General features: G+C 46.7%; 1 protein-coding gene across 1 annotated transcript in view; it reads right to left on the bottom strand.

Moving 5' to 3' along the window:
• BMP7 (bone morphogenetic protein 7) overlaps positions 1 to 13,459 on the bottom strand; it is a 43,732-nt gene extending 30,273 nt beyond the window's left edge. The window contains exon 1 of the mRNA XM_021416499.1: positions 13,028 to 13,459. Within this exon, the coding sequence (XP_021272174.1) occupies positions 13,028 to 13,457 (430 nt within the window). The 5' untranslated portion in view covers positions 13,458 to 13,459. The remainder of the gene's footprint in view (positions 1 to 13,027) is intronic.

Here is a 13,465-nt window from a genome sequence, read left to right as displayed (position 1 = left end):
TGAGAGAGTCTACTACTACTACGAGGGTACTGAAAATGGGATGTTTGGGTTGAAATGCAAATTTTGAAACAAAAAGGTCATTCTTGAAGGATTCCAAGTTTGAGGCAGTTCTTCAGCTTGGACCTAATTTCAGCTTAGGGGGGAGGGAAGGAAGTTCCTCTGCAATATTTCAAGCCAGCTTTAAGGTAGCTTCAGGTGAGGGAAGGCAGCTCGCTGGGCCTGGTTGCACTGTGAGCTGCCCTGCTCTTCTTGGGGCGCCTGCCCCTGCCCTCATCCAAGGGAAGGAATGAGCCCCTCTGCAGGAAGCTGGGAGCCTGCAGCACAGGCACCTCGATCTGCAAGCAGGCATGTGCATAGGACATAAAAGAAAAAAAAAAAAAGGATATAACAAGTCTTTGATGCTGCGATTTGATCTTGCAGAGATGCAACAGCATCAAGTTCTTCTTGCATTCCAGTAGCAACACTGGGGCAAACCAAGAAGGTTTCAAATGTATTTGATAAATTAGATAGTGTTCCTCATAAACAGCTTGAGTCAGTAATCTCGGGAAGGTCGCTGCCCAAGCATCTCGGACGTGTTTATACAAAGCAGACAGCAATGGCTGAATGTGCTGCTGAAATCCACTGTGTGCCAGGACAGACTCCTCTGCCCTCTCACTGAGAGAGGATATTGCCTACTAACTTAGTTTCAGTTTTTTCCCAAATTTTCCTTCCAGGGCTCGAAGAACTTTATAAAAACTTTACTCATATACAAGTGCTTTTCCTGCCTACATGCTGCTAATTATCTTTCCACTGCATTATTTTTTTTTCAAGTCGCCTTCTGTTCCTTATTACTACTGGAGTATTATTATATAACATAAAGTTACTTAATACGGCAAAAGATTCAACAACATTTGCAAAACTGATACAGAAAGAAGGACTGGATTCTAGACTGGTACAGCTGGTTTAAGGTATTTTAGAAGTAAATGAAATCAAATGAGAATTTATAATCCTTCCTGAGGTCTGGATTCCATCAGACTAAACTCATTAGGCATTAAGGTGCAGGTGCAGCTAAATAAAGGATTGTTCTGCTTTCCTTAATACCGTAGATTCACATCTTGAGTTCAAAATAAAAGTCTTTTAAAAGCACATGTATATATTGTGCATCTACTGGCAACACTTGAAAGAAAGAGTTCAGCTGATGGAATCTTCAAATGCCTCATTTTTGTCAAAGGAATGTGCCCATTTCTGCACTGGCTGTGATAAGGGAGAAGTGACTGCAAATTGGCCCCTCAGTGCTTATTCATTTCATTTGCATTAGGCTTCCTTTCATCTACTGAACAACTGCCCAAACAAATAACATAGATCTAATTCATCCTGCTTTAGTAATGTATTGCCACAACAACACCAGCATCCCCCCAAATATTCCAGAGTTTAGGTCTACACCTGTGCATGCTCTCAAGGAGGAAGGCAGTGGGAATGGAGCCTTTCTTGTGGTTCATTCTGATAAAGGGAAATTACCCAAGAACCAGTTTTCCAGGTTTGAAAACACATGACTTGCTGGATTTCTTAGCTTAAATCCCAGATTCTGGCTTTGCTGAGAAAGTAGTTTGTGGGATATTACAAAATAACCAGCAGATATCAGACATTCAGCTATCAGATAAGAATCTCAGCCTTCCATTGTAATCAGCAAAATTTTGACTGGGAATGTATACAATCCTTGCAGTGCTGTAAGCCCGCAATAGGCCGGACCTTCCAAGCTTGCATATGCAATAACAAACATCTGCACATTTCTCAGCCAGGCGACTGCAGGGAGATGGAGCTGCTGCCTGTGCAGGGGCAACTACTGCTGAGGGGAGGGGTCCATGAGCCTGGAGGGGAAAGCCCTGCAGCAACAGAGCTCTTCCCTTGCACCCGTACTGTTACATCCATCGCATGTTTTTCAGGTGCTCTGTATATATATGGGTGGTCCATGGGTATTAACACAGTTAGTAAGCCAGCATTATTGGATAGGAGTAGTATTCTGGAGATGTGGAAGGAAACATTTTGGAAAACAATGATTAGAGATGTCCGTGACAGCTTCGAAAGATACTGCAGAGTGCCCTTCCTCGTGAAGGTGGGGCTTCGTGACTGGCTTCACATTTTTCTTTGAGATCATCATGTTTCCTGTGTGCTGCCAAGATAGCTCGGAGCAGGGGGGCACTGCAGCACTCCCCTGGTTTTGAAACATAGGAAGAGGGAGCAAGGTCGTTGCCCAGTGGAGCACTGATCCTGCCCAGCACATCATCCACGTCGCTTTGCCTGCAGTGGGGCTCACAGTTACGCATGTGAACTTTTTGCTTTCCAGGGAGGTTTGCTGTTCAGCACATTTATTTTTATTGTTTAACAGGCAGGCAACTGTTTATTCTTTTGCTAATTTGGCGTAAGGCTCTAAGAATCGTGAATATTAAAGATCAGTAGGTTGATTACATTCCTGCATAGTTCTGCTGGTGGATGTAAAATGCTACTGTCCTCAAGTGATGGCAAGTTTAAACTGTTATTTCAGAAATGTCCTCAGAAGACATCTGTATACACGTACAGAGTGCATGCGTGTGCATGCACGTGTCCCCTTCACACTTCAAATGTTGGTGGCCAATGCTCCAGGCATAAAATCATCGAGGAGATTTATTTTCAGCTTAATTCCCACCCACCATCTGTATTATACAAGAGGAATTTCTGCACAAGGTAACAGCATGGGTGCCATCAGCAGCACCTAGCCCTGCATTCCGCACAGCAGCTCGCGTATCGCAGCGCTGGATTCCTGACGCCGAGCCTCCCAATAGGGCTGGGCCACCCAGCTCCTGAGTCAGCCCCTAACAACAGCATTTTCTGTTTGTTTTCTGTTGGCTTTTTCGGTCTTCAAAAGCAATTTTGCAATTGCAGTTCTGGGGTAAAAGATCAGCTGTCGTAATACACACTCGTGTCTTCACATCGCTTTGGTATGAATGAAGGGAACACAGTTCACATCCCATGCGTGCAATTATTAAAAATAGCACCGAGATGAGAGTATGGCATTTATGAGTGTCTCCCAACAAGCAGGAACACAGCTCACTCTGCTCCAGCTCAGTCTCCAGCCTACCAGGCACAGTCTTCTTGCTGGATTGCCAATACGGGAAGGAAAAGCTTACAGAATCTTAGACATGCTGGTTTATATGCTTCCCCCGCTGTAATATTCTCAGTGAAACAGCTTTCATCTTACAGTCGTGGACTAATGAGCAGAATGACAGTTGCTGTTTTCTGAAGAAATGTTTGGGGTTTGCTCGAGCGTGTTTCTGCATTCCTTCTTGTATTTCTGTCTTCCCTGCGTCAGGTTTTAATGCAGCGTAACAGTCAGAGATTTCTGGGGATACGGAGTTGTAATATTCTTGTAATTTGATTACAATGCATGCCACTGAGTTGCAGGAACTATTGTACTCGGGGGCCAAAGTGGTGTTCAAACCAACGAGAGAAGCTTTACACCCCATGTCCGACTCGCTTCTCCTTTTCACCTGTCTCAAAGACAAATGATTCATCGCAGAGTGCTGAAACATCCTCGTCCTCTGACTTGGGCCGAGATTTAAAGACTTTTGGTTACCAGAAGCTTCTCTCTGAGTCAAAGAGCAAGAGCTGGGCTGAGGTTATTTTTTTTCTTTAGCTCTTCTCTGCAGTTTCTTGCAAGTATATTTGTGTAATTAGGGGGCCTGGTAGTAATGCTGTTAAAATACAAGTGGGCACGTTTATTGTTTCCTCCAAAAGGAAACAACCAATCTCCAGCAGTTCTGGTTTTTCCCTGTCTCAGCTGAACATTTACTGCTTTATGTAGCTAGCAGATTGTGAGGCTAAAGTTACTTCCTTTCTCCCCCCCCATTTCTTTTTGTTAAACAGAAAAAAAAGAAAAAAATCCCCTCCCTTCTCTTCACCATTGCTGGATTTTTTCAGGATCTGGTCAGAACAGGGAACTCAAACTCAGCATGATGTTTATAGAGCCACACAAGCTTCAGCAGAAGCGATGTGCAGTGCTCTTTATTAACATCTAAAAAGTCCCAGTGGGATTATAATTACCGCACAGTAATGAACAAATAAAAATAGCCAGATTAAAATGTTCCGAATATTTTGGGGGAAAGAAGCAATGAGTTTTAACCCTGGCAGCCATGGGAGGAGCAGACTGCCAGCACCAAGCGCGCTGCTGGGAGAGGTACTGGTAGGGATCGCTAGCGCTGAGTGCTCGTCATTCATGGTATTACAGGTACTGGGCTGGTGTAAGTAAACTGCTGCTCAAGTATTGATGCAAAAGCATTTGAGGATTCAGAATTTCTTACTTCTAGCCATTTTTTGTCTTCCATTTACATGATAAACTTGGACTGGCTTTCCTTTGGGGTGCCGAAGGACGCGTTGCAGTCTGTGGGCGTTTCAGGTACACGAGCAGTGAAGTGCTGCCAGCCCTGCTCCTGACCCTTCTCAGTAAGACTTGTCTCTCCGCCTGAATTATAACTCCCAACTACTGATGCTGTATTATTTTATGAGCATTTTTAGTAGCTCTCCCAGGGTTCTTTTGGTCTCTTTTTAAAAGTTTTACTGCCACTCTACTGTGGAAAGAACAATTGGTAAAAGGGGAGGATGGAGGCGGCTGCGCCGGTGCCAACCAAGCGAGGTGGCCGAGGCAGCTTTGGCCCAGTGGCTGTAACAGAGTCAAAGCTCAACCTGATTTACAGCCCCCGAACCTGGGTGAAGGCACAGTGCCAGCCCCCCAACAGCGTCAGCTGCAGTGAGGTCACTGCTCGGCAGCCCCGTGCCAGCAGCAGAGGACCAACGCTGCTGGTGGAGGTGGGATGGGAGCAGCAGTGCTGGGAGGCTGCAGCCCGGCGGAGGGAACTTCTTGCTCATTGGAAAGGGGCTTGGGCACAGCAGGCGAAACTCAAAAACACGGTGCTCCGTGAGATTGTCAGCCTGAGCAGCGCGACGTTATTCCCTCACGCAAACAGCCTCACGGGGTGCATGCTTGTTTTAATTATTACTTAGAGGGAAGCGGTGCCTTCTCTCCCCCCCCCCTCCTCTTTTTTTTCCCCTCTTTTTAAAAGGAAGGTAGCTTTTAAGAGCTTGCCATGAAGATCTAAGTTAAAGGATTTTCTCTACTACAAAGCCCGCATAGTTTCCCAGGCCAGGTGGGCCTGATAGTACTGACTGCATGCTGAAAAACCTCATCCCCACCCTTCAGGCACTTTAATTGTAAGCCTTTCCAGATACACTGGATAAACACTGTCAAAATGAGCCTGAAAGGGCTGCTGTTGTTATTTTAGCCCTTAAATAATTATGAGTTTGTCTGTCTAATTACGGCGTAATCTTCTTTAAGCTGGGGCTATTTGCAGTATCTTTTAAACAAGGCAGAATCAGAAACAATCAAAATCTGCAAATTTACGCTTCTTCCTTAAGAAAAAGCAGAATTTTTACTCCTGTAAAATTCAATTCAACCTGGCCACAGAAGAGCCGTGCTCGGAAGCTATTGCAGTGAGATAAAGAAGAGGAAGAATAGCATGCGACCTCCGAGACGCAGCAGAAACTTAATACTCTGCGGATACAATTTTTCAGACAGTTTAGAAATAGTTTAAGGTAATTTACGGGAAGGCTTGAGTGACAAAGCGCATTACTTGAAGTGCCTTTCCTTCACTGGGCACTTTCTAAATTCTTTCTCTTTCATTTCTTTATTCTCTGGAGACTTTTAAATCCAGTGAACCAAAACAACACTTTGTTTGTTGGTGTAGCGCAGCGCTGGCGCAGATGGCAGACACTGCACCTGTTCCAATAAAACGGGAAATGGAGAGATAAACCGTAGCACTCATTAGCAGGAATCCACTGAAACACGGACAATTTGTGTTTTGAATCTCTTCCAGGAATAAAAGGAGAAACACATAAACAGACCTTGTTTTCATCATCGTCAGTTTGAAATTGATTGGTTGAAATGGAACTTCGCATTTGTTCCACGTACAAAGACACTCCATAGCGCTGAAGAAACGATGACCGTGCCTGAGTGTCTTAAGAGAGCGAGTGGTATTATCTAGCTGCACCTATTCTTTTAAACAAAAAATATCTGTTGGCAGCTGTAGTCAGGGAACCCTTCCATACCGCAGTTGCAGGAGCATCTCCTCTTTCTGTGCTTTCTCATGCTGAGTAAGAGCACAGCCTTACTACCGAGTCCATAACGATCAGAATAACAACACAAACCAAAGCCCCTCTGCTCCTCTATTAGTAGCTAACTAACATGGGGAGGGGAGCCCCAGGTTGCTGTCTGTAGAGTTTGCAACAAAACTCACTGCTAAACTGTTTTTTTACTGGCACGGGGAAAATGCTATGTAATATCTGATAGACTGCTAAAGAAGGCTTGACTAGGAAGAAGCATGAAGTAATAGCTAAGGGAAGGATAAATGACTTCATGCATTTGCCTCGATCGTCAGTGTTTGTGCAGTTGTTCAGCATCCCATATATCTCTCTTTTCACACATACCCGTAGAAGAATTAAATGCAAAATGTCATGAAAATTCCTAAGTATCATTTAATGTTGGCAGCCCCGCGCTGTAAAGCCATTTACATAAAGCTGTGGTTGGCAGCTCTCACTCTTGCATGGGAACAAATTAACATTGGCATTCCAAACACAGGAAAGTAAGGAAATTAGAAACACAGTTTATATTTGGCCAGTGCTTTGAAATACTGTACCATGCTACTGATGTCAATTAATGAGAAGCAGAATTTTGCGGAGAGGGTCTGGTTTTGAAACACATTAACACACGTTGAACATGTTTGCACAGGAACTGGATTGGAAGCATCTCGGTTCCAAAACAATAAAGCAATTACACTAAAACTCATAGTCTCAAAGCTGCCATTAATTCAATCCACTCAGTCTGGATCACTAAAGGATTTTCACCGACTTCGTCACGAAGTCTACACAAACGTGCACCGCTGGAATTCGAACTGGTTCTGATTTTGCTTCCTGCACCTTTCTCTTAGCAAAAATGTTTACCGACAAAATCTTAAGCCCTTCTGGTTTTACACGTACGCCGAAAAAGATCTAGATGGCAGTTTATCTCCTGGCACAACTCCACTGCCTTCAATGGAATTCCTCCAGCACGGAATTCGGCCCCGCAGTCTTTACAACGCACTGTTTATTTGTACTGTGATTCAGATATTTTGATACCGGGAATCTTTCATCGCTGAAGTTTCTCCATGTGAAATATGCCTTACATTAAGAAATATCGGTTTCGCGTTTTTGTCAAACATTATTTGTTAAATCCTGTTTGTTGCAATAGATGGGAATTCAGCTGTAGCTCTACAACACGGATTCAGCTAATAACGATAAGCAGCGACTAATAGGAGCTCGTTCGTGTTTTGATTACTGGCGGTAAAGGAACCCTCCCTCAAAAACAATTTCAAGATTAGGAGAGAAAACTGTTTGAAGCTGTAGCAGAAACTACTGCACGCTCATTATTTCAGCACGGGGGCATTCCTTTGGCCCAGTTCTGTTCCCAATTGTGCTAGTGTAAATCAAGCAGGAGTTCATTGGGATTACTTTGGACGTACAGTTGTGTAAATGGGACGGCAGGGCCAGCTCCAGCAGAAATGCGACCATTTACACCCAATGAAGCCCTAGCCAAGAATTTTCTCTTGGGTTTCCATTTCCCAAACATGTGGATGTGCAAAGCTTTATCCACGTCGTCAGGCCTAGCGAGTAGTCCCGTTTACTTCAAACGTCTGTAGAATGAGAATCTTGAGCCCGAAACTAATTTTAAAAGCTCCCTCATTTCTAGAAATTTCTTCCCTTTAGAGAAGAAACAGATATGTATCTAGTAGCTTATTTTATGTATCTATATGTGTAATCAATTCAAGTGGATATTTTGATGCAGGCCACAGAGGGGATGGCTGCACCACTGGAGAGGACTTACAGCATCCCGACCTCTCAATGCTGTATATCAACTGGTAGTCCCCTTATCTGCCTGCTATCAAAATTTGCTTACTTGTGCTCTTGCTCACATGACTTCATCCATCATTGCAACTTCTCGCTGGTATTCATCAAGTTAGGACGATTTAGATGTGTAAAACTAAATGTGTTATCATTTTAACCACAAATTAACAGTTTCTATATAAATATTAGCATTTCCTCACTTGGTCCAAGGATTGAAGCCATAATGGCACTAACAGCATATTTGATTTAAACTAATTAAAAACAGAGGCTCTTGCAATTTAATATATTGATTTTACCAGTGGGACTTAAATCTTTTATAATAAGTGTACACAGCTGCACCACTCACCCACCGCCACTTTTAAACCTAATCCCTGCATTCCTCCTGACAATAACATGACAGGATCCACACATCCCAGTATTAGCCTTAACCCCGGTGACACTGCCAGAATGTATTAAACTAAAACACAGCAGCGTCCTGTTTAAAAGGAGCCTGTCAACAGCCCTGGCTGGGCTTTAATAGTTATAATCTTTTTTTTTAATTAATGTTTCCAACCTGTTGTACGACGTTCCATCGCGCATCCCTCGCTCCAACCCAAAAACGCGTTTCAAGCTTATGTACAGCAGAAACCCTGCTGCTGCGCAGGGGCCCTTGCAGCTGCCGTGCAGAAGAGCAGCGGGGATGCGGTCCTGCATGCTTGCCCGTGCCCAGCTGCTCTTCCAGGCATACAAGACCTGGCCGTCCGGCCCATCTCCTGCAGAGCACCTCCGAGCCGCAGCGCTTTGCCTTTCAGCCCGCAGCCGGGGCTGGGGGCTTCCCCCGCCCACAGAAACACGAGCAAAAGGGGACGATTCCCGCAGCTTCTTCCCCTGCCTCCTTGCAGCAGGCAAGCTGAAAAGGGATGAATTTCACCCTGGAGCTGGCTGGGCGCGCAGAGCAGACCTCCCGGCTGCGTGCTGCACGGGCGCTGCTGCGCAGTGACGCTGGCTGCAGGCCTCCTGCCTCGCTGCTCCCATGGCACCCAGCGCTGCCTGCACCCACGCTGCCCGCGCCCTGCCAGGTCTGCCCTGTACCTGCTCGGGAGGGAGAGCTTCATCAGCGCCGCGCGGAGGAGAGAGGAAGCCGAGGGCTCGGCCTCGTGCGTGGCCACAGCCATGTGATCGCGAGCAGGCATTCGGGGCTAGCATTTAATCTGCTTTGTTTCAAGTGGGAAATATGCGAAGATCAAATAAGTTCAAATCCAGGTCAGATATCCTTGAAAATCTTTGATTTATATAAGCAGGAAAATGAGGTTTAAAAGAAGTGATTATGAAAGGGTTACTAAAAACACAGCTGTACGCGTACTCTTATATCTGAGGCTCTCCAAAGAAAAACTGTGTGACATCTATATTAACCTTTGGCTGTACACCAACGAAGGCCTGTAGTGAGCTGGAATGCAAGGCAGCCCCTTCCAAATTTTAACACAAGCCAGGTTACAGCTGCAAATGCCTGCAGCCCGTGCTCACTTTATAAAGTATTCCCCGAAGGAAATTTTTTAACTGTTATAGAATCTTTTTCTAATACCCTACAGTGTTAAAGCCTGTTATTAAAGGGCAGGGAGATGGTTCCCCATGCCAAACACTTGTCAACAAAAAGGATAGCCAGATGGTATGAAATAAAAGGAAACTTGGGGGCTCTTCAGCTCCTTCGCTTACATTAACAAAAGCCACTTTGATGTGCTCCTTCCAAGAATGACTAATTCCCCCCCCCCCCCTTATTTTTTGCCAGGATTAAGCAACGTTGTTCATTTTATAATCAACCACGAGACAAATTAACAAATTGCACAGCACTTGTGCCGACTCTTTAAGAAAATGTTCTGTGCAAGTCTGTTTACCAAGCCGGGATCACCCGCGTAAGGACAGCCCAATTATTTTTAGAAGAGAGGCTCTAAGCGAGGCAGAGGATGTTTACTCTTCAGCCGCTGTTTATAAACTTGAAATTAAACCGAGGCAAAAAATGTTTTGTGTTTCTTCAGTGCTTAAAACGGATCCGTTTGGAAACTTCATTTGGACGTGGGTCTGAAATGGAATTCCAACTAATGAAATTGCAGTAATAAATTTTGTAAAATTAGACAGCAATTAACTGACTAACTTTGTCAGACCACTGTGGCTAAACTCTCTTTTAATTTACACGTAACTTCATTCTTGACACAAATCCATTCCTCATCCATCTTAGCGCAGGTGTAAGTTAACACCAAATGTAGCCTGTGAATTAACTGGTTATAAATCTAAATCTAATTAATTGTCAAGATTTTACAGGAATATTACACGCTTAGTACAAAGCTCCCTGCAACGTAACCCTGAGATGGAGCACCTGTGCTTGGGTTCCTCCCTACCACTGCCCAGCGTAAATTCTTTGGGATAAATACACACAGCATCTCCATAGAAATCAGCGTGTATTTGCGCTTGGTTTGGGGTTTTTTCTTTTCTCCTATGCAACCCAGTAAGCTTTTCAATGTAAATCTTTCTTTCTTACACTTCTTCCTCCGAAGCTGCATGACTGGATGGATGGGGAATATGAATAAAGCAGGGAAAAAAAAAAAAAAAAACCCACTCGTATTTGTGGATTAGCATTTGGAAGCCTGGAATAACACGTTTTGTTTATTTAAATTCAAAATTACTATTTCTTTAGTCACTTTTACTTCCTCCATTACTGAGATGAAAGTTTATTATGCGGTGACACTTCCTCATTGGTATGGCTCTCCTATAGTAATAAAAGCCTACCTGTGAAACGCAATGCTCGCAGAGTATCTCTTAGGAAAGTAGGACACATTTACTGCAGTCTGCGTCCAGCAACTCAGCTCTGGTGTAAAAGGGATCACTGCAGAAAATCTCCAAGAAAGCATCCGTTCTACCACAGATCGTCCAGGTTACCCTGGATGTTATGGCACACTGTACATATCAAAGCAGGTGTTACACTTTACTATATACGCGAGTGGCTGGCCTAATTCATTCAAACGTCCATAAACAAGCCTGTCTTTGTCCTGTAAAGATGAAAGACCGGTGACTCTAATGAGATGAAAGGTGTGCACAGGGATGAAGAAAGCCATTACGGATCTATGTCCTTTTAAAACTCGTCCTGGCATGCACTGTTGACAAGGGAACAAAACAGTGCAGATAAACCTCGGAGAGGTGCCTTGCTGGTAAGGATTCCACCTGTCTTGTTTAAGGCCATTGGGTTTTGCCTGCGCTCTTACGTCCCGCTGACCACACTGGCTGTGTTTTGCGTAGGGAACGCTTTTGGATTTCTAAGCCAACTACAAAACGCAACAGGTGGCAATGGAAATATCCACTGTCACCATCACGTCGCACTGGGACTTGGAGTACGGAGTGTGCACAGTTCATACAGGCACAACCCGCTCCGTAGAAGTTCTTGCTTAGACCTATCCCAGAATGTAATTTTCACTTCACAGTTTATGGATGGGTTCCACTCTAATCACAAACCATTTGTATTCAAAATAATTTGGGACCCGAATATTGACTCGTTTTGCCTAAACCCTCTGTGGGCAGTGCAGGACGGGAGCGCTGAGCAGCCGTAGCTCCGCACACCAGCACAGAGCTGCTCGTCCTTCACTGGGTACTTACATGCTTCATACGCGCTCCGCTCCACTCAAATCCTGTGCATTTCACTCCACTCAAACTCACAGCAGTGTGAATTTCACTATGGTTGTTTCCACATCCTTTGTCTTCTATGGGGAGGTGTCCCTGTGCCCTGGGTGTGCGTATGTCGTGTAGGACCCAAGACCCACGCAGAGCAATGTTTGTGAGATTGCTCTTATCTCTAAAGCCAAATATTTGATCACCATTCGTGCTTTTGGCTGCTCAAATATTTGGCTTCAAATGTATCATTGCTGATCAGCTTAAGTATCTAGCAGTGATTAGGCAAACACGATAATTGCAAATGGAAAGCACCAGCCCTCCCAAAGAGCACCGTCCCCAGGCCAAACGTAACTCCGAGTCCTGCTGCGGGGCTTATGGCATTTAATGAGGAGGTGCAGCTTGTGCAAATCAGAGGTCTCACACAGCGTCCCGTGTCATGGAAGAATTGTGTTGGGGCAGCTGCCGTGTCCGGTAATTACTATCGTTTGCCATTGAGCTTTGCAGCTCCCCACACTGTGAGCTCTGGGATTGGAGGGGTGGAGGTTTAACCTGCACTGCCCCTGAGCCCAGAGAGACAGTGAGGCATTAACGGCTCTATGGGTGATGGGAGCGTCTGCAATCCCCAGCGGGTTACGTGCCGGAGATGCGCTGCTCTGCTCTTTTCTTGGGTTGGGACCAACTTTGAGTCGATCTTGTTTTGGGAATGCTACTTGCGTTGTGTCGGGAGCTTGCAGACACCCAATCTGTACGTGTGGCTGTTTCAGCGCTGTGCGTGGTGAGGTCTAAAAACGGACAGAGTGAGCCAGGGTCTGTAATTATATATTGAAAATAGAACACTCGTCCTGACGGCGTTTTACTCAAATCCGGCCAAGTCAGTCCAAACGGGTGTGCAATCTACAGCAAGCAAATAGAAATCAGATTGGGCCGTAGCATCCAATTAGAGAGGCCTAGCGAGCCGCATACAAAGCACGCCAGCTTCGTATCATTTGCATAAAGCCATCCACATGTGCTCGGGGAGAGAGGCAAGTTGGCGGCACTAATGGAGGTCAACAGAAAAAGCCGCAGGAGTGAGTGAGGATTCATTGTGGGATTCCCTGAGCCGCTGGGGACGCGCTGGGAGCTCCGCGTCCTGGTGACCCCGAGGGCCCGCGGGCTTCGTGTCCTCCTCGGTGATGTGGGACACGGCCGAGCCCAGCGGCTCAGCTCCTACCTGCACGGCCGCGTTGGGAAGGATGGCACGGAACCATCCGGTGGAGAAGCCAGCAAAGCGTTCGGCGTGCTGGCGTGTCGGCGTGCGGCGGCCGTCCCCGTGCTGGGACGACGGCCGGAGCCCTGGGCACGCACCCCGGCCTCGCCGTCACCTTCCGACGGCCGCTCCCGCCCCTCCTCGCCGCCCGTCCCGCCACCTGCCCGCAGCCCGGCCCTCCCCCGGCCCCCGGGCACTCACCCAAGTTGACGAAGCTCATGACCATGTCGGCCTCGGTGAGGAAGTTGCTGTCCTGCAGGCTGGCCAGCGGCGGCCCCTGGGTGCTGAAGATGGGCTTGTAGGGGTAGGAGAAGCCCTCGCCCTCCTCGGCCGCCGCCCCCGCCGCCCCCTCCTCCACGGACATGGCATTGTAGAGGTCCAGCATGAACATGGGGGCCGAATTGTGCTTGCCGTGGAGGTGCGGCCGCGGGCGGTGCGGCAGGCCGAGGATGGAGAGGATCTCCCGCTGCATCTCGCGGCGCTCGGGGCCGCGCAGCCGCCGGTGGATGAAGCTGGAGTGCACCTCGTTGTCCAGCGTGAAGTCGGCGAGGACGCAGCGCAGCCAGAGGGCGGGGGCGGCGGCGCCCAGCACCAGCAGCCAGGAGGCGGGCTGCCCGCGCCCCGCCGGCATCGCGGCGA

Source organism: Numida meleagris, chromosome 19 (assembly GCF_002078875.1).
Source record: "Numida meleagris isolate 19003 breed g44 Domestic line chromosome 19, NumMel1.0, whole genome shotgun sequence".
In the NCBI taxonomy this organism is placed as follows: Eukaryota; Metazoa; Chordata; class Aves; order Galliformes; family Numididae; genus Numida; species Numida meleagris.
This window is presented reverse-complemented; position numbering and strand designations above follow the sequence as displayed.